The 27983-nt window shown below is 41.7% G+C and overlaps 2 protein-coding genes across 4 annotated transcripts in view; one reads left to right on the forward strand and one right to left on the reverse strand.

Annotated features, from left to right (window-relative positions):
* The window catches only part of LOC123997557 (CD209 antigen-like protein E), a 2838-nt gene extending 2108 nt beyond the window's left edge, over positions 1–730 (forward strand). The window contains exons 4-5 of the mRNA XM_046301924.1: positions 1–15; positions 220–730. The exon at positions 1–15 is cut by the window's left edge and continues 107 nt beyond it. Coding sequence (XP_046157880.1) covers positions 1–15; positions 220–388 — 184 coding nt within the window. The 3' untranslated portion in view covers positions 389–730. The remainder of the gene's footprint in view (positions 16–219) is intronic.
* Positions 731–736: 6 nt separating this feature from the next.
* LOC123997554 lies at positions 737–26642 on the reverse strand. 3 transcript variants are annotated; one of them, XM_046301920.1, is made up of 11 exons: positions 26535–26642; positions 17902–18020; positions 9868–9938; positions 9580–9729; positions 9074–9229; positions 8499–8759; positions 7915–8313; positions 6784–7041; positions 5666–5772; positions 2595–2644; positions 737–2221 (listed from the first exon to the last, which is right to left on the reverse strand). In XM_046301920.1, exons 3-11 carry the CDS (start codon positions 9923–9925, stop codon positions 2191–2193), a joined length of 1470 nt encoding a protein of 489 aa, XP_046157876.1. In that variant the 5' UTR covers positions 9926–9938; positions 17902–18020; positions 26535–26642; the 3' UTR covers positions 737–2190. The 3 variants fall into 3 exon arrangements, with proteins under 3 accessions (XP_046157876.1, XP_046157878.1, XP_046157877.1); XM_046301922.1 differs by lacking the exon at positions 17902–18020 and having other exon boundaries at positions 26535–26587; XM_046301921.1 differs by lacking the exon at positions 26535–26642 and having other exon boundaries at positions 17902–18082.
* Between the last annotated feature and the right edge of the window lie 1341 nt (positions 26643–27983).

Here is a 27983-nt window from a genome sequence, read left to right on the forward strand (position 1 = left end):
AACGCTCACAAATAAGTATGTAGGGTCTGCAAACCCATTCAACAATCTCAACATGACACATACAACATTGACTCAAAATATCTCAGTTGCTTTTTTCTCCACTATTTGTCCCCTCCTTTTTAACTCTTGTTCTTCTGTCTTATCTCTCTCCCTCTCTGTGACTTCAATTCCATCCTACCCGTCATATTTTCTCCCCCCCCTTCCTCCCTTTCCCTATAGCTTCTGGAAACCGTTTAGCTTGGAGCCTGATAACAATGTCTCCGGTGGGCCGGAAGGTGAGGACTGTGTGGTCGTGGAGAGTAACACTCATGCCTGGTCCGACGTGCCCTGTGAATTCATCTACCACCGCATCTGTCAAATGGATGCCTTCCCCATTACTTCTCCTTGAATCAGCGGGTGAAAGACACCGCTGACCATGAAATGAACTTAGAGTGGCAGGGATTCAATAGAAGGCGCATTGTAGGGTTGCACTGTTGACAATGTGCATTTTAAATGTGATTTTCCCCATGTTTTAGGAATACAAATTCCGTGTAAACGCAGTGGTAATCAAGTGTAAATTCCCTTTTAAAGTCAAATACAATGTGCATTTCCCTAACGTGCATTGGATTGAATGCCAGTCACGGTAATGTAATCAGTCAAAACAGATGAAGAAGTGACCGTTGGTATCTACTTGTGTTGGTGTCTGTCCACCCACCACTGAAGGTATTTCAATAAAGCTGCCAATCAGTCACCCCTCAGTCACTGCGTGTTTTTTTTACTCTTGTTTAATTCAATCATTTCAATACAATCCAACATTTTATTTGACAGTCCTATAACACAACAGCAGTAACCCCTGTATTTTCTTTGTTACTAATTCAAACAATTCAACAAAACTTTGGAACGAGCCTGATCACACCACCTGAAACCGTAAAAAAACTATAGTATTGAGACGGTATTCCATTCTCTTAATAAAATATTCAGTAAATAATGGACTCTAAAACAGTCCTATGCAATATCCACTGAGTATACCAAAAATTTGGAACGCCTTCCTAGTATTGAGTTGCACCCCCTCCGAACAGCCTCAACTTGTCGTGACATGGACTCTACAAGGCGTCGAAAAGCGCTCCACAGGGATGCTGGCCCATGTTGACTCCAATGATTCCCACAGTTTGGCTGGATGTCCTTTGGGTGGTGGACCATTCTTGATATCAGTGGCGGTCGGTGCCGTTTCGACTGGACGGATTCAAGTATGTTTATCCCCATTTCGTTCTGTTTGCTTCCATTTAAGAAACATTTTTCAACAGAGTCAACGGAATGAATAGACCACTGATCACACGCAAACACAGTTCACTTTCATAGCAGCCACATGAAAACAGCATGATCACTCGGCACGTTGTATAACTCCTTCTCGGGACTATCTACTCGCTCTCCTCCCCTTCGCTTGTGGACTTCAGTGCAGAACACATCAGCTGTCTGTGACCAGGCAAAAAAAACAAAGGAAGACAGAAGCTAGCTGTCCTCCGGCTACACCATGGTGCTAACCTACAGAGTGCTACTGTAGACCTTCCTTTCAGAACAGTGTGTTTTAATCAACTATTTGGTGACATGAATATATTTAGTATAGTTTTATCTAAAAATGATTTTTGTAAATTATATTTCACTATTTTTTATTTTTAGGGCATTCACTCAGGAGGATGGTCCTCCCCTTCCTCCTCTGAGGAGTCTCCACTGCGATACACACAGGAAACTGTTGACCATGTAAACCCCAGGAGTGTTGCAGTTCTTGACACAAACCGGTGCGCCTGGCACCTACTACAAGTTCCCCGTTCAAAGACACATTTTACGTCTTGCCCATTCAGCATCTGAATGGCACACGCACACAACCCATGGTGAATTGAACAAGTGACATAGCTTTCACCTGGATTAACCTGGTCAGTCTATGTCATGGAACAGTAATACAGTGTACAGTAATACAAAAGTGACAGTAGCAATACATATTTATATACCGTATTTGTTCAATTGTAGCTCAATCATAGGTCATAAAGCATGACAATATACTCTTGTGAAATCTATGATCAAATATCACATGAAAACATCTTCTTTCTTGCTTCTTTTGTCCTTTTGGTGTTTCTTTGTGTCAGAATAGAAGAGCTAAGACAAAAACAGTAGACACATTGTCCATTGACAGGGATTCCGGTCTGTACAATGTCTCTAGTTTCTGTAGAATCCTTTTGGTTTGGGGCTTTAACAGAGGGAAACAGAATGGTTAGCACTGTAAATAACCATTCTCACACAGTATTTCTCAAATATGGGAGATGCAACAGGTAGCCCAAGGCAACAAAATGTAGTTGGCAAGAGAGGCAAAATAGTTTAGGCTTCTACCTTGAACACGTGCGTGTGTATGTGTGTGTGTGTGTGTGTGTGTGTGTGTGTGTGTGTGTGTGTGTGTGTGTGTGTGTGTGTGTGTGTGTGTGTGTGTGTGTGTGTGTGTGTGTGTGTGTGTGTGTGTGTGTGTGTGTGTGTGTGTGTGTGTGTGTGTGTGTGTGTGTGTGTGTGTGTGTGTGTGTGTGTGTGTGTGTGTGTGTGTGTGTGAGCGCGCAGGAAATTACACTCACTCTTGGCAGTTGCAGAATCTGCTTTTGCCACGTCTGGGCATCATCACCCGCTGAAAACCGACAGAAACACACACAGGAAAGCTCAGTAACACTACCAACAAGACACAGCAAAATGTAAGAGATAGTGAGTACATTTTTATGGTAAAATAAATATCTGATTACAGTTTTTCTCAGTCGCTTTGGTGCATTTCTTAGATCAAAAGTGCAATTCTTGAAACTACTTGTACAAATTCCAAATCATCTAGTCACTTGTGCACATCATTAAAGCAATTTCTTATTCCTTTTGAGCAAATTGCAATTGATAATGTACAAGTGTCAGCGTTTTTACACATTATAAATTGCTCATGTCATGTTGATCAAAATGTAGTAGATGGTTCTCTGTTGAATAGTCTTACCCCTCAAAACATCTAGGCATTAGTTCCTTGCATAAGCCATTACATGCAAAATTGTTTAACTATTTGTCATAAACAGTCAAGCATAGTTTTACACATTTCTATTAGACCTTTTGTACAAAAATATGAATTGATGAATCGTGCAGGTGAAATTGATCCTCACTCATGAAGGAATGTAAAGGTGTTATTTCAACCAACAATCAACCAGTTGTCTAAATTTCTCAAAGGTGCATCTCATGAAGAATCAATTGGCAAGCATATATAGACAGACCAAAAACACAGAGTTGAAATTTTCCAATAATGGATGGACCAGGAAATGAACAGGGTCAACAGCCAAGAGGAGGACGAAGAAGAGGAGCAAGGATGCATGGTGGAAGGCAAAACAGAGGAAGAGGCGGAAGAGGACATAGGCTCCACCCGACACAGCCAGAAGAGGACTGACCACCCCACATAGCCTGGTTCCTCTCTAGGTTTCTAATCTCCACCCGGCACAGCCAGAAGAGGACTGACCACCCCACATAGCCTGGTTCCTCTCTAGGTTTCTAATCTCCACCCGGCACAGCCAGAGTAGGACTGGCCACCCCACATAGCCTGGTTCCTCTCTAGGTTTCTAATCTCCACCCGGCACAGCCAGAAGAGGACTGGCCACCCCACATAGCCTGGTTCCTCTCCACCCGGCACAGCCAGAAGAGGACTGGCCACCCCACATAGCCTGGTTCCTCTCTAGGTTTCTAATCTCCACCCGGCACAGCCAGAAGAGGACTGGCCACCCCACATAGCCTGGTTCCTCTCTAGGTTTCTAATCTCCACCCGGCACAGCCAGAAGAGGACTGACCACCCCACATAGCCTGGTTCCTCTCTAGGTTTCTAATCTCCACCCGGCACAGCCAGAAGAGGACTGACCACCCCACATAGCCTGGTTCCTCTCTAGGTTTCTAATCTCCACCCGGCACAGCCAGAAGAGGACTGACCACCCCACATAGCCTGGTTCCTCTCTAGGTTTCTAATCTCCACCCGGCACAGCCAGAGTAGGACTGGCCACCCCACATAGCCTGGTTCCTCTCTAGGTTTCTAATCTCCACCCGGCACAGCCAGAAGAGGACTGGCCACCCCACATAGCCTGGTTCCTCTCCACCCGGCACAGCCAGAAGAGGACTGGCCACCCCACATAGCCTGGTTCCTCTCTAGGTTTCTAATCTCCACCCGGCACAGCCAGAAGAGGACTGGCCACCCCACATAGCCTGGTTCCTCTCTAGGTTTCTAATCTCCACCCGGCACAGCCAGAAGAGGACTGACCACCCCACATAGCCTGGTTCCTCTCTAGGTTTCTAATCTCCACCCGGCACAGCCAGAAGAGGACTGACCACCCCACATAGCCTGGTTCCTCTCTAGGTTTCTAATCTCCACCCGGCACAGCCAGAAGAGGACTGGCCACCCCACATAGCCTGGTTCCTCTCTAGGTTTCTAATCTCCACCCGGCACAGCCAGAAGAGGACTGACCACCCCACATAGCCTGGTTCCTCTCTAGGTTTCTAATCTCCACCCGGCACAGCCAGAAGAGGACTGACCACCCCACATAGCCTGGTTCCTCTCCCCCCAGCACAGCCAGAAGAGGACTGGCCACCCCACATAGCCTGGTTCCTCTCTAGGCTTCTTCCTAGGTTTTGGCCTTTCTAGGGAGTTTTCCTAGCCACCGTGCTTCTACACCTGCATTGCTTGCTGTTTGGGGTTTTAGGCTGGGTTTCTGTACAGCACTTTGAGATATCAGCTGATGTACGAAGGGCTATATAAATAAATTTGATTTGATTTAGGCGCATATCTGATGACATAAGGGCCACTATTGTAGACCATGTTGTCAATCATGGCCTTACAATGGCTGAGGCGGGTCGAAGGGTCCAAAAGATTCTTTCCACGTTGCATTGGAAGGGAAAATATCCGGTGTGATGTGGATGAGAATATGTTGGTCGACAGACAGGAACGTCTGGATGTGTAGAGACAGCACAACAGTGCTGCGGGCAAAGTTGTGCCTTAGAGGTGGTTTCCGGTGTTTCTTTCTAATTTAGTTTTTTTTCCTTTGTGCCTCTTGGGTTGTCCAGTCTCTTTCAATCAATAACGCACATACAGTAATAAGTAAATAGCACTGTTAAAATTGATATATGCCATAAAAGTGCAGCCTTGTGCATTTTCAATACAGTAGCTGTCATCCAAACTGTAGCCTAAGTTTACATCAAATCAAATCAAATCAAATGTATTTATATAGCCCTTCGTACATCAGCTGATATCTCAAAGTGCTGTACAGAAACCCAGCCTAAAACCCCAAACAGCAAGCAATGCAGGTGTAGAAGCACGGTGGCTAGGAAAAACTCCCTACGGTAATACTGTCAAAGTACACAGTTACATTGACAACATGCCTAAACATTTTGACGACCTTGTTCGTGAACAATGACTCAATGACTCAATGACTCTGATGACACTGACATGATCATTGGCATGAATATTTACTTTTGAGAGATGTACTAAGGATTTTTAGTGACTGACTAGCTTTAGAAACATATCTATTGTATATTGCAGTTTGTACAAATTGTTCTGAGAAATGCACTTATTATTTTGCACATGTTAGGGATGATGTGAAAAATGCACCAAAGCGACTGAGAAAAACAGTAAATCACCAAACTGTACCTGTCTGCGGCGTCGGATGAGGATGACAGTGAGGATGAGGAGGAGGACGAAGATGACGGCTGCGGCACAGATGGTGACCAACAGCCACACGTCCATAGGGACTCGCTCTGTCCATCAGAACAACATCAAGAGAAACAGAATCGGTATGCAAGTTCTACACTGATAACTTTACATTTACACTGATAACTTTACATTTACACTGATAACTTTACATTTACATTTACACTGATAACTTTACATTTACACTGATAACTTTACATTTACACTGATAACTTTACATCTACACTGATAACTTTACATTTACACTGATAACTTTACATTTACACTGATAACTTTACATTTACACTGATAACTTTACATTTACACTGATAACTTTACATTTACCTCAGATTTCTTTAAATGTACCCCAGATAACTTTACATTTACCCCAGATAACTTTACATTTACCCCAGTTGGGTCGGCAGGGTAGCCTAGTGGTTAGAGAGTTGGACTAGTAACCGGAAGGTTGCAAGTTCAAACCTCCCGAGCTGACAAGGTACAAATCTGTTCCTAACCCACCGTTCCTAGGCCGTCATTGAAAATAAGAATTTGTTCTTAACTGACTTGCCTAGTTAAATAAAGGTAAAAAATAAAATAAAGATAACTTTACATTTACCCCAGATTACTTTACATTTACACTGATAACTTTACATTTACACTGATAACTTTACAGCCTATCAAACCAATAAAGAAGTATTAACGTATGACAGTATGTGGTTTTCAATAATAGTATTATAATTTTTTAAAAGTGATATAATGTATTTCTGGGTAGACTTTACTGAAATATACCTCTATGCTCATATTCACACATAGCATACCCGTAAGGTAGGTGTGCAAAGCACACATCAGAGCTTCCTTCTTTACAGGCTTATAGTACTGTCTGCTATAAGTACATTGTACTTAATTACTGTAGTAGTACTGTGGTACTATACTGTTTAAAGTGCTGCAGTAAGCATGGCCACTGGCCAGTGAGGCTAATTTCACCCTAACCTCAATAGGTACAACCTAACCTACACACACACTCACCACACACCCTAACCACATCCTGACCATGTCACTTCCTGTTTCTCCTTTCTCACCTATCTTCAGAGTGATCTCCACTGATGTCAGCTTGGTTTTGTTCCTCCACAATTCACACCTCCACCTCCCACCATTTCCATACGTCGCTACGGGGATGGTGAGAAGGGTGGGGTGGGGGGAGGAGTCTAAAGGGAGGAGGGAGGAGTGATGTGGTGGGATCCATTTCACTTCCAGGTCAGAGGTCAGAGGCTGGCCCAGGGTACAGGTGAGGTTGACCTCCTGACCTAAAAAGGCCACTGGACCTGGAGAGGTAAACACTGGACAGGAGAGAGAGCAAGAGAGAGAGAGAGAGAGAGAGAGAGAGAGAGAGAGAGAGAGAGAGAGAGAGAGAGAGAGAGAGAGAGAGAGAGAGAGAGAGAGAGAGAGAGAGAGAGAGAGAGAGAGAGAGAGAGAGAAGAGAGAGAGAGAGAGAGAGAGAGAGAGAGAGAGAGAGAGAGAGAGAGAGAGAGAGAGAGAGAGAGAGAGAGAGAGAGAGAGAGAGAGAGAGAGAGAGAGAGAGAGCGAGAGTGAGACAGAGAAAGAAAGACAATTCACATTTTTGATGTGATAAAAAGGCAGAGACAGACAAAACATTTTTTTTATTTTTTTTTTACAAAAACGTGGAGAAACACTTTTTTTTTGTTAGTATCCATCCAGCTGGCATATTATCCTGGCAGAGAGAAACCTCATTATACACTATTAAAACAAGTGGAGCCAGACAAGTGTATTATCCAATGAATTAGACACAGGACACAATACACCGGGGACAGACTGTTCCCAATGAACGACAGAAGGAGATGAGAAAACTGTCTGGGTGCAATAAACAGAAGCATAGAAAGAGGGAGTTGCATTGCCATGATGATGGTCTGGCGGGTTTGAATGACAATGAAGGGAGAAAGAGGGAAAGAGGGATAGAGAGCGAAGAAGGGAAGGTTAGAGAGATGTCGGGTGGTACTGATTGCACAATTGAGCGCTGACAAAATCAAAGTGATTTGTCACTCCTCACTTTTGTAGGCAGAAAGAAGGGGGAAATAAGTAAGGGAAGAGTTAAAGGGAAGGAGGAAGGAAGGTAGCGACAAAGTTAGGAAGTAAAGAAGGTAGGAAGGAAGGAGAAGGACATTTTCTCGGGACTGCCACAAAGCTTGACTTACCCTGTAGCACCTCCACACGCATTTCTCTCTTCAGGGTGTCGTCCCTCTGGAACTCCACAGCGCAGGTGTAGTCGCCCCTGTCCCCCTCTGTCACCCCTTTCTTTGACAGGGAGAGGTTTATATTTTTCCTCTGCAGGGCTGAGACATCCAGCCCTCTCTTCTGATTGGCCGCCCAGGCTAATGGAGGCCCCGGGGAGAGGTTGACGAGGGTCTGGACGACCCCAGTGAGGGAGCCTGCCGCTGGGCTTGGGGTAAAGGTCCAGCGGCCTCCCTGGATGCTCTTCTCCTGGCTGTCTGACCAGGATAGAGGGAGCGGAATGGAAAAGAAACATGGCAGATGGAGAAGAGAGAGGGAGGAGACAGAGGTGTAGATAGGCTGTGGATGAGCAGGGTAGAGGTCTGAGAAGGGGAGAGAGATTGAGAGAGCGAGAGAGAGCAAGAGAGAGAGGAGAGAGAATGAGAGACAGAGATAGGAAAGGGGCAGTTTAACCTCAGTCTGAAGACATTTTACCTCTTGAGGGGAAATGATTTAATCTAGAAGACCATAAACCATAATCTAGAATACCATACAATTTAACACTTACCTATTACAGTAACATGGGTGTTGGCATAGGCTTCCCTGCCCTGGTATGTCACCACACAGGTCCACTCTCCATGGTCTTGGCCAGTGACATTCATTACTGTCAGGCCCCCGTTATTTCCAATCTGGGCACGCTTGTCCTTGTTCAGGTCCTGTTTCTGGGGACTAAGCCATCTTCTCTGTGTCCCCTCAAATATTTCCTTTATGTCACAATTCAGATTAAGATTCTTCCCAGCCAACAGGGGAGAGACTGGCTGTACACTCACTGAGAGAGGAGAGATAAATAGAGAGAGACAGAGAGAGAGAGAGAGAGAGAGAGAGAGAGAGAGAGAGAGAGAGAGAGAGAGAGAGAGAGAGAGAGAGAGGGAGAGGGAGAGAGAGAGAGAAATATAGAGAAAGAGAGGGAGAGAGAGAGAGACAGAGGAGGGGTAAACAAAGGTACATTTGTATACATGCGTGTGCAGTACTTGTTTCACCCACATGATGGTGACAGAACACAATGTCCCCATTTCCTTCCTCATCTTTCTCATAACAAACATGAGACATAAAAATCCATTCTCTCTATCACTCTGCACTTACCACGGGACAGTCTGAATGTGGTGACTGAGATCATTTGTGTTGGCCTGAAATCTTTCAGTTCACATTTGAAGGATTTGAAGTCCTCCAGTCTGATTTTGTTGATGATCAGGGAAAAGTCTGTCTTGGACAGAGACAGCCTGTCTTTCCACTCTGGATCTGCATGTCAATAATCAAGTGATTAATAGTAGTAGTAGTAGTAGTAGTGTGAATGAGAAATGTGTCTTCTTGCTGTCTTATATTATTCCCAACCCACCTGGACACCACACAAACATATGAGAACGTGGAAGCAGCAGAGGGCTACCTGCAGAGGCAGAGCAGTAACCCTGAGCAGGTCAAGGGTTAAGTGCTCAAGAGAACAACAGTAGTAGGCACCTGATATTCTGTTTGCCAGCAACCCTAAAAAAAAAGCCAACTACCAAATACTGTTTAGCTCAATATGTTTCTGGCTCAAAAAAAAGGTCACACTTGATTAAAGCTGGATACCCTCTAGCACTAATCTCACTCACCTATTGTCTCTCGACCCTGGGCGTTGCGGAATATCAAAGATTTTTGGTCCATCCCAAAGTACCATTGTACCGTCACCTTTTCTGAACCCCACTTCAATCTGGGGAGTGTGACCGTCCCTCCCACCTGACCATACACCACATTTTCAGCCCCTGAGGGAGAACACAGAAGGCAAGATATATACACTTATATATACTTTACGTCTAATAGTAAGTTACCTTTACAGAAATGTATCTGTTGTTATATAATATAACATAGAGTATAAACACTCTCAGAAAATTCTCTCTTACCTGTTGAAGAGATGAACAAAGCAATAACGATTGAAAGGAATCCAGAAACATAATTCATTTTGTAGCTTCTCCTGAAAACAAAGAGCAACAAACGCTGAATAAGGTGACTTGCTACAGTCATGCATTTCCTGTCACCCAAGATCAAATACTGTGGAAACAAATCAACAGTTCACATCAAGTAGTAGCGCTTCTTCTTGGATATTAAAAGGTTAAACAATAACATCTAGCTATACCTTTTATATCCTACAGTATGACGGTATTTTGATGTCAGCAAAAACTGTCTCTGAAGAGATCCAATTTCTGTTCCTCCCTTTTGTCATGTACTGTAAACGCCATCTTTTACCCATTTAAAACACACGCATTTAGATAAATTCACTGATTCACATTAAATTGATTTCATTTACTTGACTGAAATTGGAGTACATTAACCCCGACTGATTCCCATTCACATGACAGTGATCCTTGTTGTCAGAGTAAAAAAAAAAAAGAAGAGAGAAAGGATGGGGTTTGTGGTGGTCTCTGATTTAGAGAAGTTGAGAGACAGACAAAAAGAAGAGGAAGAACGAAGAAAGGTGGAGGGAGAGAAGCAGTAGCTTTGTGGTGGGCTTTGGTTGAGAGAGGGATGGGGGAGAAGAGAGAGGGGGCGAATGCTGAGGCTGTGGTGGACCCTGATTTCACGAAGTGTAGATTCGTATCCATATCCTCACCTCCTCTCCTCTCCGCTCACTCACTCACACACCCCCCTCCCTTCCTCCTCTATTCCACGAAAGGCGGATTTCTCCACGCTTGATGGAAGAAAAAAAAAGACCACAATGGCAGTCGTACACTGGGAGTGTGGTCTATGGTAGTTGTTTATTCTGTTTTCTGTGTTGTGTGTTCATGCATGCGTGTGTGTGTACGTGTGTGTGTGTGTGTGTGTGTGTGTGTGTGTGTGTGTGTGTGTGTGTGTGTGTGTGTGTGTGTGTGTGTGTGTGTGTGTGTGTGTGTGTGTGTGTGTGTGTGTGTGTGTGTGTGTGTGTGTGTGTGTGTGTGTGTGTGTGTGTGTGTGTGTGTGTGTGTGTGTGTGTGTGTGTGTTTTAGTCGTAGGTGTGTTGTGGGTACTGTCACAGTTTTTGTCTGAAGCATTCTGCACTCTTTTCTCTCTTTTCATCTCAATGCTTTAACCTGTGTGTGAACAGAGCACAGTCAGCTCCTGATGAATGTAAAAGTTCGGGCTGTCATGACAGGGATGTGCACTTAAAGGTAGCATAGAGTTGTCAGGAGCAATTTAAAGAACGTAATATAATCACATCCAAAGTGCTCATCAGGTTTCAACTGTATCGTGTGTTGTGTCAACGAGGCTGCAAACAATTTCACATTAGGGGATGATCAAGATCTACTGAATGTTCACAATGCAGAATTACTCCACCAAACTACAAATATGTGCATTAATAAAACACAGTTATAACTGCCGTGCGCTGGCATGTTATTCACCGTTACCGTGGAGAAGACAGAGGGGTGTCTACTGGGGAGAACTACACAACAATATACTAGTAGTGGATTGTTATCTTGGTCAAATAAAAATCAAGGATCAAGGTACACTTTATAGTGTGTTAGAAAATGAACCTGCTACCAGGGTAAGTGCTACCATATGGGCGGCAGGTAGCCTAGCGATAAGAGCGTTGAGCCAATAACCGAAAGATTGCAAGATCGAATCCCTGAGTCGACAATGTGAAAAATCTGTCGATGTGGCCTTGAGCCAGGCACCTAACCCTAATTGATCCAGGTTGGCTGTTGACAACGGCAGACCCTGGCCGTGACCCCACTCTCTGAGGGCGTCTCAGGGGAAGTTGGGATACGCAAAAAAAAGAATTCACACATGTGAAATATCAAATCAATAAAACCAAATCAAATCAAATCAAATAGGACTAATATACAGTGCATTCGGAAAGTATTCAGATCCCTTGACTTTTTCCACATTTTGTTACGTTACAGCCTTGTTTAAAAAAAGATTCCATTGTTTTTCCCCACATCAATCTACACACAATACCCCATATTGAAAAAGCAAACACAGGTTATTAGACATTTATGCAAAAAAATAAAAATAAAAATAAAACATCACATTTACATAAGTATTCAGACCCTTTACTCAGTACTTTGTTGAAGAACCTTTGGCAGTGATTACAGCCTGGAGTCTTCTTGGGAATTATACTACAAGCTTGGCAACGCCTGTAATTGAGGAGTTCAAATCAAATCAAATGTATTTGTCACATACACATGGTTAGCAGATGTTAATGCGAATGTAGCGAAATGCTTGTGCTTCTAGTTCCGACAATGCAGTAATAACCAACTATTAATCTAATTAACAATTCCAAAACTACTACCATATACACACAAGTGTAAAGGGATAAAGAATATGTACATAAAGATATATGAATGAGTGATGGTACAGAGCGGCATAGGCAAGATGCAGTAGATGGTATCAAGTACAGTATATACATATGAGATGAGTATGTAAACAAAGTGGCAATAGTTTAAAGTGGCTAGTGATACATGTATTACATAAAGATGCAGTAGTGCGAATGTAGCGAAATGCTTGTGCTTCTAGTTCCGACAATGCAGTGATAACCAACAAGTAATCTAACTAACAATTCCAAAACTACTGTCTTATACACAGTCTAAGGGGATAAAGAATATGTACATAAGGATATATGAATGAGTGATGGTACAGAGCAGCATACAGTAGATGGTATCGAGTACAGTATATACATATGAGATGAGTATGTAGACAAAGTAAACAAAGTGGCATAGTTAAAGTGTCTAGTGATACATGTATTACATAAGGATGCAGTCGATGATGTAGAGTACAGTATATACGTATGCATATGAGATGAATAATGTAGGGTAAGTAACATTATATAAGGTAGCATTGTTTAAAGTGGCTAGTGATATATTTACATCATTTCCCATCAATTCCCATTATTAAAGTGGCTGGAGTTGGGTCAGTGTCAATGACAGTGTGTTGGCATCAGCCACTCAATGTTAGTGGTGGCTGTTTAACAGTCTGATGGCCTTGAGATAGAAGCTGTTTTTCAGTCTCTCGGTCCCAGCTTTGATGCACCTGTACTGACCTCGCCTTCTGGATGATAGCGGGGTGAACAGGCAGTGGTTCGGGTGGTTGATGTCCTTGATGATCTTTATGGCCTTCCTGTAACATCGGGTGGAGTAGGTGTCCTGGTGGGCAGGTAGTTTGCCCCCGGTGATGCGTTGTGCAGACCTCACTACCCTCTGGAGAGCCTTACAGTTGAGGGCGGAGCAGTTGCCGTACCAGGCGGTGATACAGCCCGCCAGGATGCTCTCGATTGTGCATCTGTAGAAGTTTGTGAGTGCTTTTGGTGACAAGCCGAATTTCTTCAGCCTCCTGAGGTTGAAGAGGCACTGCTGCGCCTTCTTCACGATGCTGTCTGTGTGGGTGGACCAATTCAGATTGTCTGTGATGTGTACGTCGAGGAACTTAAAACTTACTACCCTCTCCACTACTGTCCCATCGATGTGGATAGGGGGATGTTCCCTCTGCTGTTTCCTGAAGTCCACAATCATCTCCTTAGTTTTGTTGATGTTGAGTGTGAGGTTATTTTCCTGACACCACACTCCGAGGGCCCTCTCCTCCCTGTAGGCCGTCTCGTCGTTGTTGGTAATCAAGCCTACCACTGTTGTGTCGTCCGCAAACTTGATGATTGAGTTGGAGGCGTGCGTGGCCACCAAGTCGTGGGTGAACAGGGAGTACAGGAGAGGGCTCAGTTGCACCCTTGTGGGGCCCCAGTGTTGAGGATCAGCGGGGTGGAGATGTTGTTACCTACCCTCAACACCTGGGGGCGGCCCGTCAGGAAGTCCAGTATCCAGTTGCACAGGGCGGGGTCGAGACCCAGGGTCTCGAGCTTGATGACGAGTTTGGAGGGTACTATGGTGTTAAATGCTGAGCTGTATGGTGGCCCTCTTGAAGCATGTGGGAACAGCAGACTGGGATAAGGACTGATTGAATATGTCCAGAAACACACCAGCCAGCTGGTCTGCGCATGTTCCAGTTTGCAAAGTTTCTCCCATTCCTCTCTGCAGATCTGTCAGGTTGGATGGGGAGCGCCGCTGCACAGCTATTTTCAGGCATCTCCAGAGATGTTCGATCGGGTTCAAGTCTGGACTCTAGCTGAAGCCACTCCTGCATTGTCTTGGCTGTGTGCTTAGTGTTGTCCTGTTGGAAGGTGAAGCAGTCTGAGGTCCTGAGTGCTCTGGAGCAGGTTTTCATCAAGAATTTCTCTGTACTTTGCTCTATTGATCTTTCCCTCGATCCTGACTATTCTCCCAGTCCCTGCCGCTGAAAAACATCCGCATAGCATGATTTTATTTTTACTTTATTTAACTTGGCAAGTCAGTTAAGAACAAATTCTTGTTTTCAATGACGGCCTAGGAACAGTGGGTTAACTGCCTTGTTCAGGGGCAGAATGACAGATTTTTACCTTGTCAGCACAGGGATTCACTCTTGCAACCTTTTGGTTACAAGTCCAACACTCTAACCACTAGGCTACCTGCTGCCCCTATGATTCTGTAGGGATGGTGCCAGGTTTCCTCCAGACGTGACGTTTGGCATTCAGGCCAAAGAGTTCAATCTTGGTTTCATCAGACCAGAGAATCTGGTCTGAGAGTCCTTCACATCCCTTTTAACAAACTCCAAGCGGGCTGCCTTTTACTGAGGAGTGGCTTCCGTCTGGCCACTCTACCATTAAGGCCTGATTGGTGGAGTGCTGCAGAAATGGTTTCCGTTCTGGAAGGTTCTCCCATCTCCATAGAGAAACTCTGGAGCTCTGTCAGAGTGACCACCTGGTTCTTGGTCACCTCCCTAACCAAGGCCCTTCTCCCCCGATTGCTCAGTTTGGCTGGGCAGCCAGCTCTAGGAAGAGTCTTGGTGGTTCCAAAATTCTTCCATTTAATAAATGATGGAGGCCACTGTGTTCTTGGGGACCTTGAATGCTACAGAACATTTTTGGTACCTTCCCCAGATCTGTGCCACGACACAATCCTGTCTCGGATCTCTACAGACAACCTCACTGTCAAATGTGGGACCTTATATGGACAGGTGTGTGCCTTTCCACATCATGTCCAATTAACTGAATTTACGACAGGTGGACCCCAATCAAGTTGTAGAAACATCTCAAAGATAATCAATGGAAACAGGATTTACCTGAGCTCAATTCTCATAGCAAAGGGTCTGAATACTTATGTAAATAAGTATTTTTTATACATTTGCAAAATGTTCTAAAAACCTGTTTTAAATGTATCATTATGGGGTATTGTGTGTCGACTGAGGGGAAATTAATTGAATACATTTTAGAATAAGGCTGCAATGTAACAACATTTGGAAAAAGTGAAGGGGTCTGAATACTTTCCGAATGCACTGATAAGCACCCAAATAAGTATCAGCAGGTGCATGGGGGGGAAATATATATATGCAGTCGTTACGGACCCAGATGAAGGTTTATTGAAACCATAAAAGTAAAATAGCAATGTGCTGGAGTTTTCCTTTTGATTTATTAGCCTGACTCTTCATAATATGAAAATGCCTTTATTTAAGTGGCATAAAAAGATTCTACGAAGCTTGGAGGCATTTAGACTTTTCGGCCTTCGTCAAGATGCCGGAACTCATCTTGGGCTTCGTCGTTCCGATCTCTTTTCATGACAACCTCACCTCATCATTCTACTTCATCTCCTTCTACTAAAGGACAGGGGAATGTGTCTCCCTTTTGCCTTTCTCTTTATAAAAATTACTTTACATGTTTTTAAGATAAATGTTAGATAGAGATTTCAGGCGGTAGTTTGTGTAACTAAAATGTTATTTAATTCAGGTCAGCTGTTAGGCCTATGTTAATTGCACAGAACAATACAATATGATGAGATAAAATATGTTTTGAGATATGTTTTGAAATATCTGTGTAGGTCATTCCTCACCTCTGAACTTTGTAAGACTTATCTGTCCGTTGAGGTTGGTAACGGCAGTGGGATATGAGACAAGTAGTGAGGTTCTGGAGGAAGAGGAAGTATAGAGCTATATAGAAGCGATAGAGGGAGCAAGACAGAGGACAGCAAGACAGAGGGAGAGAGAGAGAGAGAGAGAGAGGACGAGGGATAGAGAGAGAGAGAGAGAGAGAGAGAGAGAGAGAGAGAGATAGAGAGAGAGAGAGAGAGAGAGAGAGAGAGAGAGAGAGAGAGAGAGAGAGAGAGAGAGAGAGAGAGAGAGAGAGAGAGAGAGAGAGAGAGAGAGAGAGAGAGAGAGAGAGAGAGAGAGAGAGAGAGAGAGAGAGAGAGAGAGAGAGAGAGGACGAGGGATAGAGAGAGAGGAAGAGAGAGAGAGAGAGAGAGATAGAGAGAGAGAGAGAGAGAGAGAGAGAGAGAGAGAGAGAGAGAGAGAGAGAGAGAGAGAGAGAGAGAGAGAGAGAGAGAGAGAGAGAGAGAGAGAGAGAGAGAGAGAGAGAGAGAGAGAGAGAGAGAGAGAGAGAGAGAGAGAGAGAGAGAGAGAGAGAGAGAGAGAGAGAGAGAGAGAGAGAGAAGAGAGAGAGAGAGAGAGAGAGAGAGAGAGAGAGAGAGAGATAGAGAGAGAGAGAGAGAGAGAGAGAGAGAGAGAGAGAGAGAGAGAGAGAGAGAGAGAGAGAGAGAGAGAGAGAGAGAGAGAGAGAGAGAGAGAGAGAGAGAGAGAGAGAGAGAGAGAGAGAGAGAGAGAGAGAGAGAGAGAGAGAGAGAGAGAGAGATAGAGAGAGAGAGAGAGAGAGAGAGAGAGAGAGAGAGAGAGAGAGAGAGAGAGAGAGAGAGAGAGAGAGAGAGAGAGAGAGAAGAGAGAGAGAGAGAGAGAGAGAGAGAGAGAGAGAGAGAGAGAGAGAGAGAGAGAGAGAGAGAGAGAGAGAGAGAGAGAGAGAGAGATAGAGAGAGAGAGAGAGAGAGAGAGAGAGAGAGAGAGAGAGAGAGAGAGAGAGAGAGAGAGAAGAGAGATAGAGAGAGAGAGAGAGAGAGAGAGAGAGAGAGAGAGAGAGAGAGAGATAGAGAGAGAGAGAGAGAGATCGCACCTGAACAGTTAACCCAGAAAAGCAGATGATCGTGTCTGTGGTCAGGGCGGAGGTTAAACAGCAAAAAGAGAGAGGGGGATGCGAAGGGGAAGGGAGGACAGGATCCATCTATGTAAAAAGGTGAAGGAATAATCTTACAGAATTGTCTCCCATTTTAAGATAGTGGAACTCTGATACTGATCCCCGCAATTTGATTGTACACAGTACAAAACATATGATTGAGTGTAAAATCGGACTAAATCATTCTTCCCCACAGAGCTTATCAGTGTAAGTAATATGAGTAGAATTGTTGAACCTTTATGACTTGTATGTGAGGTGTGTATAGCCATGTCACATCTGTAAACCAGGGGCTTGAATTTCAATGGGGCCAGATAGGCCTAGCGCAAAGAGGAGTGTCTTTCGGTGTGAGAGCATCAGCTCAGAGAGAGCCTTTACAGTACATTAAAGAGTCATCATGAAATGTCTGCGAAACGTGGTAAAACACAATGGCAATGAAACCGTGAAATGTCTATTTACCAGGGTAGCACGACAGGTAAATCCATCGATGGACAAATGCATTGGGTTGACCGCCATTTCAACATTTATCTGAAACGCACTTGTTACCTCTCTTATTCTAATTTAAGGTTAAGTTAACAGGTTTTACTTTACTGTGACTGCAAAGCGGGCATACGCTTATAGGACAGCATGTAACATTTGATGAAAGTGCAATAAATTGTGAGAAATATTCTGCATTCACTAATGCAGAAGAAACCCACATATGTTTTCTCTGTAAATATAGTTGTCTGATTTAGACACTCGGTGGTCTACTACGAACAGTCATAACAATGATTAATAGAGTTATTACATCAATACTTTCACATTGGGATACAACAAATCAATGATCATAGAGCGCTATTATGCCATATTACATCTAGCATCTCAGTTAACATCCTTTTTCTATACTTACGTTTGGCGGATAGCATCGAGAGTCCCTCGCCAATGATGAAGAGCCAGGCGGAAATGTTGATTTTCAGAGAAACAACTTTGCTTTTAAACCCTGTTGCACCTCCCTCACTACTGATTGGTCTAAAAGGAATCAGGAAATGTACAGTTATCGGTCAAGTGCATTAAGACCAAAGCAGTGATATTTTTAATTGGCTGAAGAAAGGGTGGATTATGTTAGCAACATTTTTCCGCTAGCGTTCTAGCGGAGTAACAGCCGGTAATAACAAAATAGGCCACATAATAGTTATTATTTGAACCATTATTATTATATTCATTGTTGTTATCATCGTCATCAATATTATTCTATCCCACATGTCAACAATAGATAGTCAATTTGATGTACTTCTGCCAGTCGTTGTTCGCCTTACATTGCTTCGCTCGGGCCATAAAATTACAAATGTTTTACTCGGCCACAGGTTTCCTCTACATTAGACAGAATATAAATCAGCAGAGAGAAACAAGCAAATCTAGAAACACACAGAAATACGTATCTCTCCTGTTTCATTGTAGATAACCAAACTACATGAAACTGGGTGCCTGCAGCACATGTTTATTGAATCACACACATATATATATATATATATATACATATATATATATATATATATATATATATATATATATATATATATATATATATATATATATATATATATATATGTGTGTAGCCCTTTCCTGCAGTCAAATTATGTTATTGATATTTTTCATAATTTCATAATTAATTTAAAAAAAATAAAAAACATGTGTGTGATGTGCGTACTTTTGTTTCAAAGTAGATTTGTTCAAGACTACCCAGAAACACTCTGTGTGGCCCTGATTTAGCCCACTGCAGTAAAAGCTTAACTAGGTGTACCGATTATAGGCCTGAATCAGATTCGTAGGCCTTTGAAATATACTAAGTTTAACAAAGCATCACATTTAAGAGCTTATAATAATGCTCTAATAAAGCTTCATCAAAAAAGCTGACCACTGAAAGACAAATGGACCTGGCCAATTAATCTGTGGTATTGAACCCTTGAAAAAGATAACACCATATTTAGCAGGATCCATTTTCAAAGCGCATAATCCATCCTTATTCTAATGACCACCATCATACCAGTTTTGGTTATTTGAGAAATGTAATCATTATCCCACAAACACATGCTCAGATTTGTAGCCTACATTTCCACACATGAACAAGTGAATAATTGAAAGAAGAATTCATATTTCATGTGATTTGGTTGATTGTTTTTTTGTTGGTAAAGCAACACGGTAACGTCACAAGATTGGGTACATGAATAAGAGCAGTTGAACGTAGACTATGTAATTAATTGAAATGACCATTGAACAGCAGGAACTATTGTAGATTGCATCTTTAAATGTTCCCACGGATTTGATGCGACTGTACACATTGAACAATGTATTCAATGATATTCAGAGTCACAACGTTTACAAGATAATAAAATGACTTCATCCTCTTCACAATGAGTCCAAACTCATGTATATAACTCAAAATTCGTAATTCATAACACACCTTATCCAATTGGTGCCCCGTGTGAGGAGCATCAATTACACAATTTGTGCCCCGTGTGAGGACAATCTCCATCAGTACGAACCTCATTCCACATTGAGAATAACAATGATCTATTCTAGTGAATCAATGTCAAGTTAGGTTCATGTATTAAGCCATGTAAAATTCACCACTAGGCAAATTTTGTTGCGCACAATTTCGAAAAGAAAGAGTTGAGATAACTGAAATACATAAATGACACAAATGGTCAAGTATGATATACCAATAACAAGAATGTTCTTTCAAATACAAAAAATTGCAAAGAGTCATGCATAATCATTCATCGATGCTACCTCAAAGTTGAAAAAATGTACTAAATGTAATAGAGTGAATTGAAGCTTGATGGCACTTTTCTGTTTCACTCTACAACTATGATTGAATGTTTTACTGAGTTCAATATAAAACATAGCAATAGCAATTGCAACACCCTTGAATCTAGTGCGTACCCTATTTGATAACTTTAAAAAAAGCCTAGCAGGTTCTAACCGTTGTCTTGGGTGAAGAAACATCTGTGTTCACTTCACACGTGCCTCTCCATGCTGTATATACCCTACTTAGTACATAGCTTTGCAGAAAGTGGGATCATGTGTGCACTCAAAATTACAGTAGAACCCCAGAACCCCATATACCACCTGTTAATCTATGTGTCCCTAACTACCTGCATTACAAGTTACTGTATATGAAACTAACTCTTAGAGCTGAAGTTTAGAGATAAACTTGACATGTGCTCGCGTAACTTGGCCATGTAAAGTCATTTCAAGACTTGGTAAAGACATGACAGCCTAAAAGTCCACAACAAAAAGTATCCAACGTTACTATCCTACGGCCAGTAACTGAAAGATCGCTGGTTCAAATCGCTGAGCCGACTAGGTGAAAATTCTGTCGATGTGCCCTTGAGTAAAAGCATTTAGCTCTAATTGCTCCTGTAAGTCACTCTGGATAAGAGAGTCTGCTAAATGACACAAAAAAAACTGTCTAACCGTTCAAGACCATCTTCTGAGTGAAACACATTGGCAAGGACAAAAATGTTGATCTGACAAAGGTTCACAAATGTGTTTGTACATTTGAGTGTGGGCAAGAATTATCATAGTGTTTTCTAACGAGAACCTGTTTTCTATCTAGCTCCATGAAATGTGTGTGTTTGACTACAAATTAGGCCATTTTTCAACTGAAGAGTTACCTGTACTAGAGAAACACTGCTCAGGTGGTTTGGAGACAAGAACCACAACAAGCACCAAACAAACAAGTCAGTCACGTCTCATCTCTCTCTGATGTTTGCCTTCTTTCGTGCTCTCTTTGTCTGCCGCGCTCTGTTCTGAGATGAACTGAAAAAAGGTTTGAGCACTCCCGGTCTCTGAATTATCACCTACTTGGGCCTTTCGGTAGGACTTTAGAATGCTGCATGTATAAAGGTCTTAATAGCGGTTTTACTAACACTCTACGCATCAATACAGAAGTTAGGCGTAGGACCTCTGACGGAAATGTACTGGTTCAAGGACATCATCATCATCCTCACTCAAAAAATGTGAAAGACTGCAAAACCAGTTCAAAGCTCAAATACAGTAAGATATGTTATGCATTGACCCATAGAAATACACGTTGTCTCAGATTCCCAAACATTCAAAGTTTGTTGTAGTTATATTTGCTGATGAAGCATGGGAATGAGAAAACGTTATAAAAAATTGACCAAAAAATCTCCTGAGGAACACACCTGAAAGTGAGGACTCCCTCGTTAGTCAGAGACCTAGCGATTTGAAGGTGTTGTGCCACACACCACACAAAGTCATTACCGAAAAAGAGAATGAGAGATAGTGTGGGGGTTAGGGATAAAAGAGGGGTGATTGGTTTTTCGAGACATCCCTGATTCTTCTTATGATGTTCCCCTCTTTCCTATAGATTGGGTCTCTCTCACTCTCTCTCTCTCTCTCTCACTCTCTCTCTCTCTCTCTCTCTCTTTAACTCATAGGGTGTTTGATGGTCCATTAGACCACTGGATCTCCATATTTGATACGGAAGGCAGTCGAACTGAGACATGAAGAGAGCTGTGACCAAGACAGATGGGGAGGTACCTGGCACGGTTCCCTTTGCTTTCTGTTACTTTCAATCATACGTACATGAACTCAGTTGTTTTCTTGTGTTTAAAGAAATAACAGTTAAATGTCAGGGTTGAAGAGAGGCTAAGAATATGTGACATTTTGTGAAATGATTGTGAAAACACCTTTTTTCACAATACACAATTCATGTCAGGTAAACTTGTTCCAGGCCTTTTGAAACCCCTGTGTTGTGTAACTGCCTCCGTTAGCCCAGAAAGTTTGTTTATCTGTTTATCTGTTTATCTCTTTATCTCTTTCTCTTTCTCTACTATCCCCATGGTCTGCATGCTTTGATGTTTTCATGCCGTAAAATGTTATGATTCATTTTATCTAAGTGTCCTACTTGAAAACAACTTACCCCAATGTATGTACTTACTCCAGCTCGATGTATATACTTACTCCAACTCTATGTATATACTTACTCCAACTCGATGTATGTACTTACTCCAGCTCGATGTATATACTTACTCCAACTCAATGTATATACTTACTCCAACTCGATGTATGTACTTACTCCAATTCGATGTATATACTTACTCCAACTCGATGTATATACTTACTCCAACTCGATGTATGTACTTACTCCAACTCGATGTATATACTTACTCCAACTCGATGTATATACTTACTCCAACTCAATGTATGTACTTACTCCAACTCGATGTATATACTTACTCCAACTCGATGTATATACTTACTCCAACTCGATGTATATACTTACTCCAACTCGATGTATGTACTTACTCCAACTCAATGTATATACTTACTCCAACTCGATGTATGTACTTACTCCAACTCGATGTATATACTTACTCCAACTCGATGTATATACTTACTCCAACTCGATGTATGTACTTACTCCAACTCAATGTATGTACTTACTCCAACTCAATGTATGTACTTACTCCAACTTAATGTATGTACTTACTCCAACTCAATGTATGTACTTACTCCAACTTAATGTATGTTAAGTGCACAGTAAAGTGTTTAAATCAAGGCAATTCATGTCTAACTGTCTGTATTTGAACATATCCTAGAGAGCTTTTAGCTCTCTGCAGGTGAAGAAGGAAAAGGTCACATGACTGAAACATGACTGAAACATCATAGTAATGAAACAATTGCCAAAATAATTTAGCATGGGGTATTTTTAGCAAACCACATTGAACACTTGTTGTGAATCAGGTGAAATTATATTTTGTCATGTAAACCTTGTCATAAGCTGACGTATGTTTGCTGGAATTAAAAACGACAACCCAAGTGGAAATACAAGAGGGAGGCCCAAATGTCAAACACAAAATCTCAGTCTTGCTTTGAATGGAGAAAACTGATCAACAGAGAGAGAGAGAGAGAGAGAGAGAGAGAGAGAGAGAGAGAGAGAGAGAGAGAGAGAGAGAGAGAGAGAGAGAGAGAGAGAGAGAGAGAGAGAGAGAGAGAGAGAGAGAGAGAGAGAGAGAGAGAGAGAGAGAGAAAGAAAGAGCAATTAGTCATGTTTATGAAAGTCTGAACGAGGGAATCCTTGTATCTCATTATGAAAAAGTATCCCTCGCTCGCACAGTATTGGAAACATGAGATTATTTCTAGAGTGACTTTAACCAAAGGAAGCACCTGCCTCAGCCTGAATGTCTGTTCTCAATTGTTTCAATGCACCTGCAAGAGAGGACCAAATATAGATATATTTCATAACAAAATATGTATGTTAAGACTGTATTCCTTTACTTTTGTGTTCATAGGCATCCACCCATTCCTTTAATAGGCCATAGTTGTCAGTAGTGTTCATCAGTACTCAAGTATACTGTACGTGTCGTAACAGTAAACTACACCAGTAGCTTAAACTACACACATTTCAAATGACTAAAACCAGTATAAGTTAGTGTTAGTGTAATATACTGTACAACACTGCAGCTTAGGTCAAAAATAAGATACAAGGAGCCCAAACCAATGAAATGCAAGTCAAATATTCTAAACAGAATATCTGAATAATATCAGAATATCTGAATGGTGCATAGTGTGGCTTTGTAAAATACTGTGCTGATTAGGCGACGTGTTGGATTCAAATGTGGGGTGAATACTATAGCATTGAATGTATTCACAATCAAGTCATACCGTAAATCCATACAATTATGTACATTTACTCACTACACTGGGTGATGTGCAGATCCAAGTACAATGTACACCATTTGAAAAATAGTGTTTTATGAAAAGTACATCTATGTTTGAGTATACTATTGTGAATGACGTTTTCAGAAAGAAGAAGAAGAAATACATTCATTAGTGACATATCATGATTTACAACCAAGTAATAGTTTATTAGCTATTTAGCGGATCTTTAAATAAAGTGTTACAATAATATATATATATATATATATATATATATATATATATATATATATATATATAATATAATCCACTGACGTGATTTGAGTTTGACTAAATATAATCTGTCAGGATTATAGCTATTCAATTGTAGTAGATACTGTGTACGTGTTGCAACTGAATACCTATCATTTTGGCTGCTTTTTAATGTTATCAGCACAAGCTGGGATGTTTCTTGTTGTTCAACGGACATTTAAATTAATGATATACCCATCCAATGAATGCTTCGTTTTCATTTGAGTTTTAGTAAACAATCGTATAAATGTATATCTTGGAAATATCATATCGATCTCAGGGACGGACCTCTCCTGGCATCCATTTGGAACGAAACACACATTTAAGATTGTGACAGTGACATATTGTGATTACCTTGGACAGGCACATGACTATAATGTTGTGTTCGTTCACATGACCATCCTCACGTTCCTTAACATGTAAAATAAACATTTTTAGTGATTGAGTTTGCGGACCGTCTCGAGCAGGCCTAACCACTCTTTTCCAAAGGATAGTGAAAAATACTACCCTTCGGGGTTGGGCTCAATTCCATTTCAATTCAGCCAAATCGGGAAGGAAACTGAAATTCCAATCCAATTCCAATTTTACTCAACGCTTCTATATGTGACTGAATTCAATTTGAATCCTTGCTACTTTGTATCACTGCTACTTGTTTCCCAAATGATATGTAAGGAGGGACCCACTAGTGAACTGTATCCAATTCCTACTTGACCGCAGCGAAAGTCTGTGCTACTGCCAAAAGACAATTCAAACAGCTTTGGGTGAGACATGACTCAAAGACATTCACGTATCATGTCTCTCTTGCCACAGTTGCTCTTGTTTCCTTGGCCTCGGCCCTCATCAATAGACAGGACTTGAAAACGCTCCTCAGCAATACTGAGACGTACATATATGTGTATATACATTACACCTTACAAATACTTCGAACTTGACAAAACTCCAGTGCCGTTGTAAACTTCATTTCTTGATGGTGGATATTATATTCAATCTCATCCAGAGGACTTGTGGGTCTTTATATTAAGCGACTCGTGGTTACGACAGGTCAAATACTCGATCTTGTATTAGTTCTCTGATCACAAGAACACAGCCTAGTAGGAGTTACATCAACACCGGCTCTTCTCTTCACCCTCTGGACGCAAGCAGGTAACTTCTGGGAATAATTCCGTTCTTCACAATAAAGGCCTTAAAAAGAGGTCAGTAATAATGACTCGATAGTACTATACAAAAACCGAGGCTACACTATTGGTACAGTACAAGTACATGTTTTACCAGATATGTATGGCATACCCAATGCAGATGTTACTACGATCCCATGCTGCTATTGCGAACACACTTGTTATTGTCACAGAGAACCCAGGCTAGAATACAACCTAATCAGAGTAGATATACAGCAAGTTGACATCACTGCATACACTGTTGGCTGAACAATAGTCACACTCATTAGTGTATTTACTCACCCCAAAATCACTGACTTCAAAGCAATCATACAATTTACACCAAATAGCATCTGGCCAGCCATCACCCAATACTATCAACATGCCTGAAAAAGGCCGTATTCAACACGTTATTACAGTACAACTCTGGAAGCATCTAAAGAAGGTGTGAGAATGGTTTAAATCACTATTGTAGGGAATGGCGACAGTGTAAGATCCCTTACAGGTCTCCTAGCATCGTAACAGGCCTACCTAGGCAAGGTTTGTTACACAGTCCCCTCCATTCTGGAGAACGTGTCCCCACGCTTCACTGTACCAATACCCTCTCTGGACGGCCCCCAAGGCAACATCCCACATCACACCAATTTTTGCAAATGGCAACAATGTAATGTCCCTTGTGGGTCTCAAACCTAGGTCTTCCAGCCTGTAGGCAAGACCTGCTAACCACTGTTCCAATATGAGTTAACCCCTTTTTGAAGGGATTGTAAACACAGTATATTCTACATAACCTGCATGTGTCAATTCTGTTGGATGTAGCCTAAATACACTCAACCCGTTATTGTTAATAATCGGTTATATCTTCCGATATATATGGTTCCAGCCGTCACGGTCGGGACACAAAGCATACAACTATCTAAGCCCCTGCAATTGAAAACAATATATACATGTCCTGTATCTCAGGCAATTGTCCAGGTACAGATGGCCATGTGAGTGGAAAGACCATACACTCGTTTCCAGTTACGTCAGGATCATATTGCGAAATATTGGCAGGTATTTCACAAGTCCATTTTTGTTTGTTTGTTGCTGTTCTAAAACCTCCCTGCAACACATACGATTCCACCAACATCATATTATTAGAAGCCGTGTCTTTTTGTCATTGTGTCAATTCTCCAAACTCCATTAGGTGCCACCAGAGAATATACGATTGATAAAAGTGTATATGGCTCTGGGTACCACTCATCCATAGCTATGTATTCCTTTAGTCCAATGTTATTGCAATTCTTAGTACTAGCACAGTGAATTAACTATTGTTTTTTTCCCTAGATAACAATTTGCTTCTACATTATCCTCAGTCTGACAAATCCATCTTTATCGTAAGTGTGAAAAACACATAGAGTAATGCTGTACTCACCAGTCTGATGCTCCCAGTGCAGAGATGAGATCACGTCTGACATCACTCAAACTGTACTCACTGTTACACACAGGGAGACAGGAAGCTAGACTGCACTATATGGTCCCCTCTGTTCCTCTCACTGGTGCCTTCTGTGTTACACACACACACACACACACACACACACACACACACACACACACACACACACACACACACACACACACACACACACACACACACACACACACACACACACACACACACACACACACACACACACACACACACAGTGGTGTAAAGTACTTAAGTAAAAATACTTAAGTCGTTTTTTGGGGTATCTGTACTTTACTATTTATATTTTTGACTACTTTTACTTCACTATATTTTCCCTGACACCCAAAAGTACCAGGACAATGGTCCAATTGACGCACTTATTGAGACAACATCCCTGGTCATCTCTATTGCCTCTGATCTGGTGGACTCACTAACCACACTTCTTTTGTAAAGGATTGTCTGAGTATTGGAGTGTGCCCCTGGTTATCCATACATGTAAAAAACAAGATAATGGTGCCGTCTGGTTCACTTAATATAAGGAATTTGAAATGATTAATACTTTTACTTTTGTTACTTAAGTATATTTTAGCAATTACGTTTCCTTTTTTAAATAAAAAAACAACAACTTTTGACACTTAATCCTTAAACACCCGTGCTTCAATCTAAGTAACATAAACATTAAAACAATTTAAAAATCTGCCAGTTTCTGCATAGATATTCCGTTTTTGCATGGGCTGCGTCTGCCTATGTCGGCTTTCCACATCTGCGGTCGAAGGTGGCCGAGCTACATCCGTGTTTGTCAGACCAGGAAACATCACAAAAATCGGTCTTCTCACAAAAACGTGTGTAGCGTCCGAGCGGTTTGGCCTTTAAACACTATTATGGAAAGGGGAGACTAACGAACACGATCGTGTTCTCCGTTTTGCCCTACGACCCCCACAAGTGTCACGAAGTTTGTAGGTAGTTTTGTGCCAAGAGAAATACGGGGTTAAATATGTGTCCAAAAAAAACAAATATATTTATTTTTTGCCATTTATGAATGTGTTATTCAATGCGTTTCTATGGGCTATAGTAGTAAAGGCCAAATTCAATATTTTATTAAATAAAACTAATTCTAATAATTTTTGATACCTAAAGGGGTCCTAAAATTCTAAACGATCAATGGTATTGACCATCTTAAAACAATTCCATATGTTAGCTTAGACAGCTAACCTTTTAGAGGTTTTAAATATATTTCAAACCTCATACTTTTAGACTTTTTCTCAAGTAGTGTTTTACTGGGTGACTTTCACTTTTACTTGAGTCATTTTCAATCAAGTTATCTTTACTTTTACTCAAGTATGACAATTTGGTACCTTTTCCTTTTTTACACACAGACACACATACATACTGTCTTTTACTAGACTCGCACTC

Source organism: Oncorhynchus gorbuscha, linkage group LG15 (genome assembly GCF_021184085.1).
Source record: "Oncorhynchus gorbuscha isolate QuinsamMale2020 ecotype Even-year linkage group LG15, OgorEven_v1.0, whole genome shotgun sequence".
Lineage (NCBI taxonomy): Eukaryota > Metazoa > Chordata > Actinopteri > Salmoniformes > Salmonidae > Oncorhynchus > Oncorhynchus gorbuscha.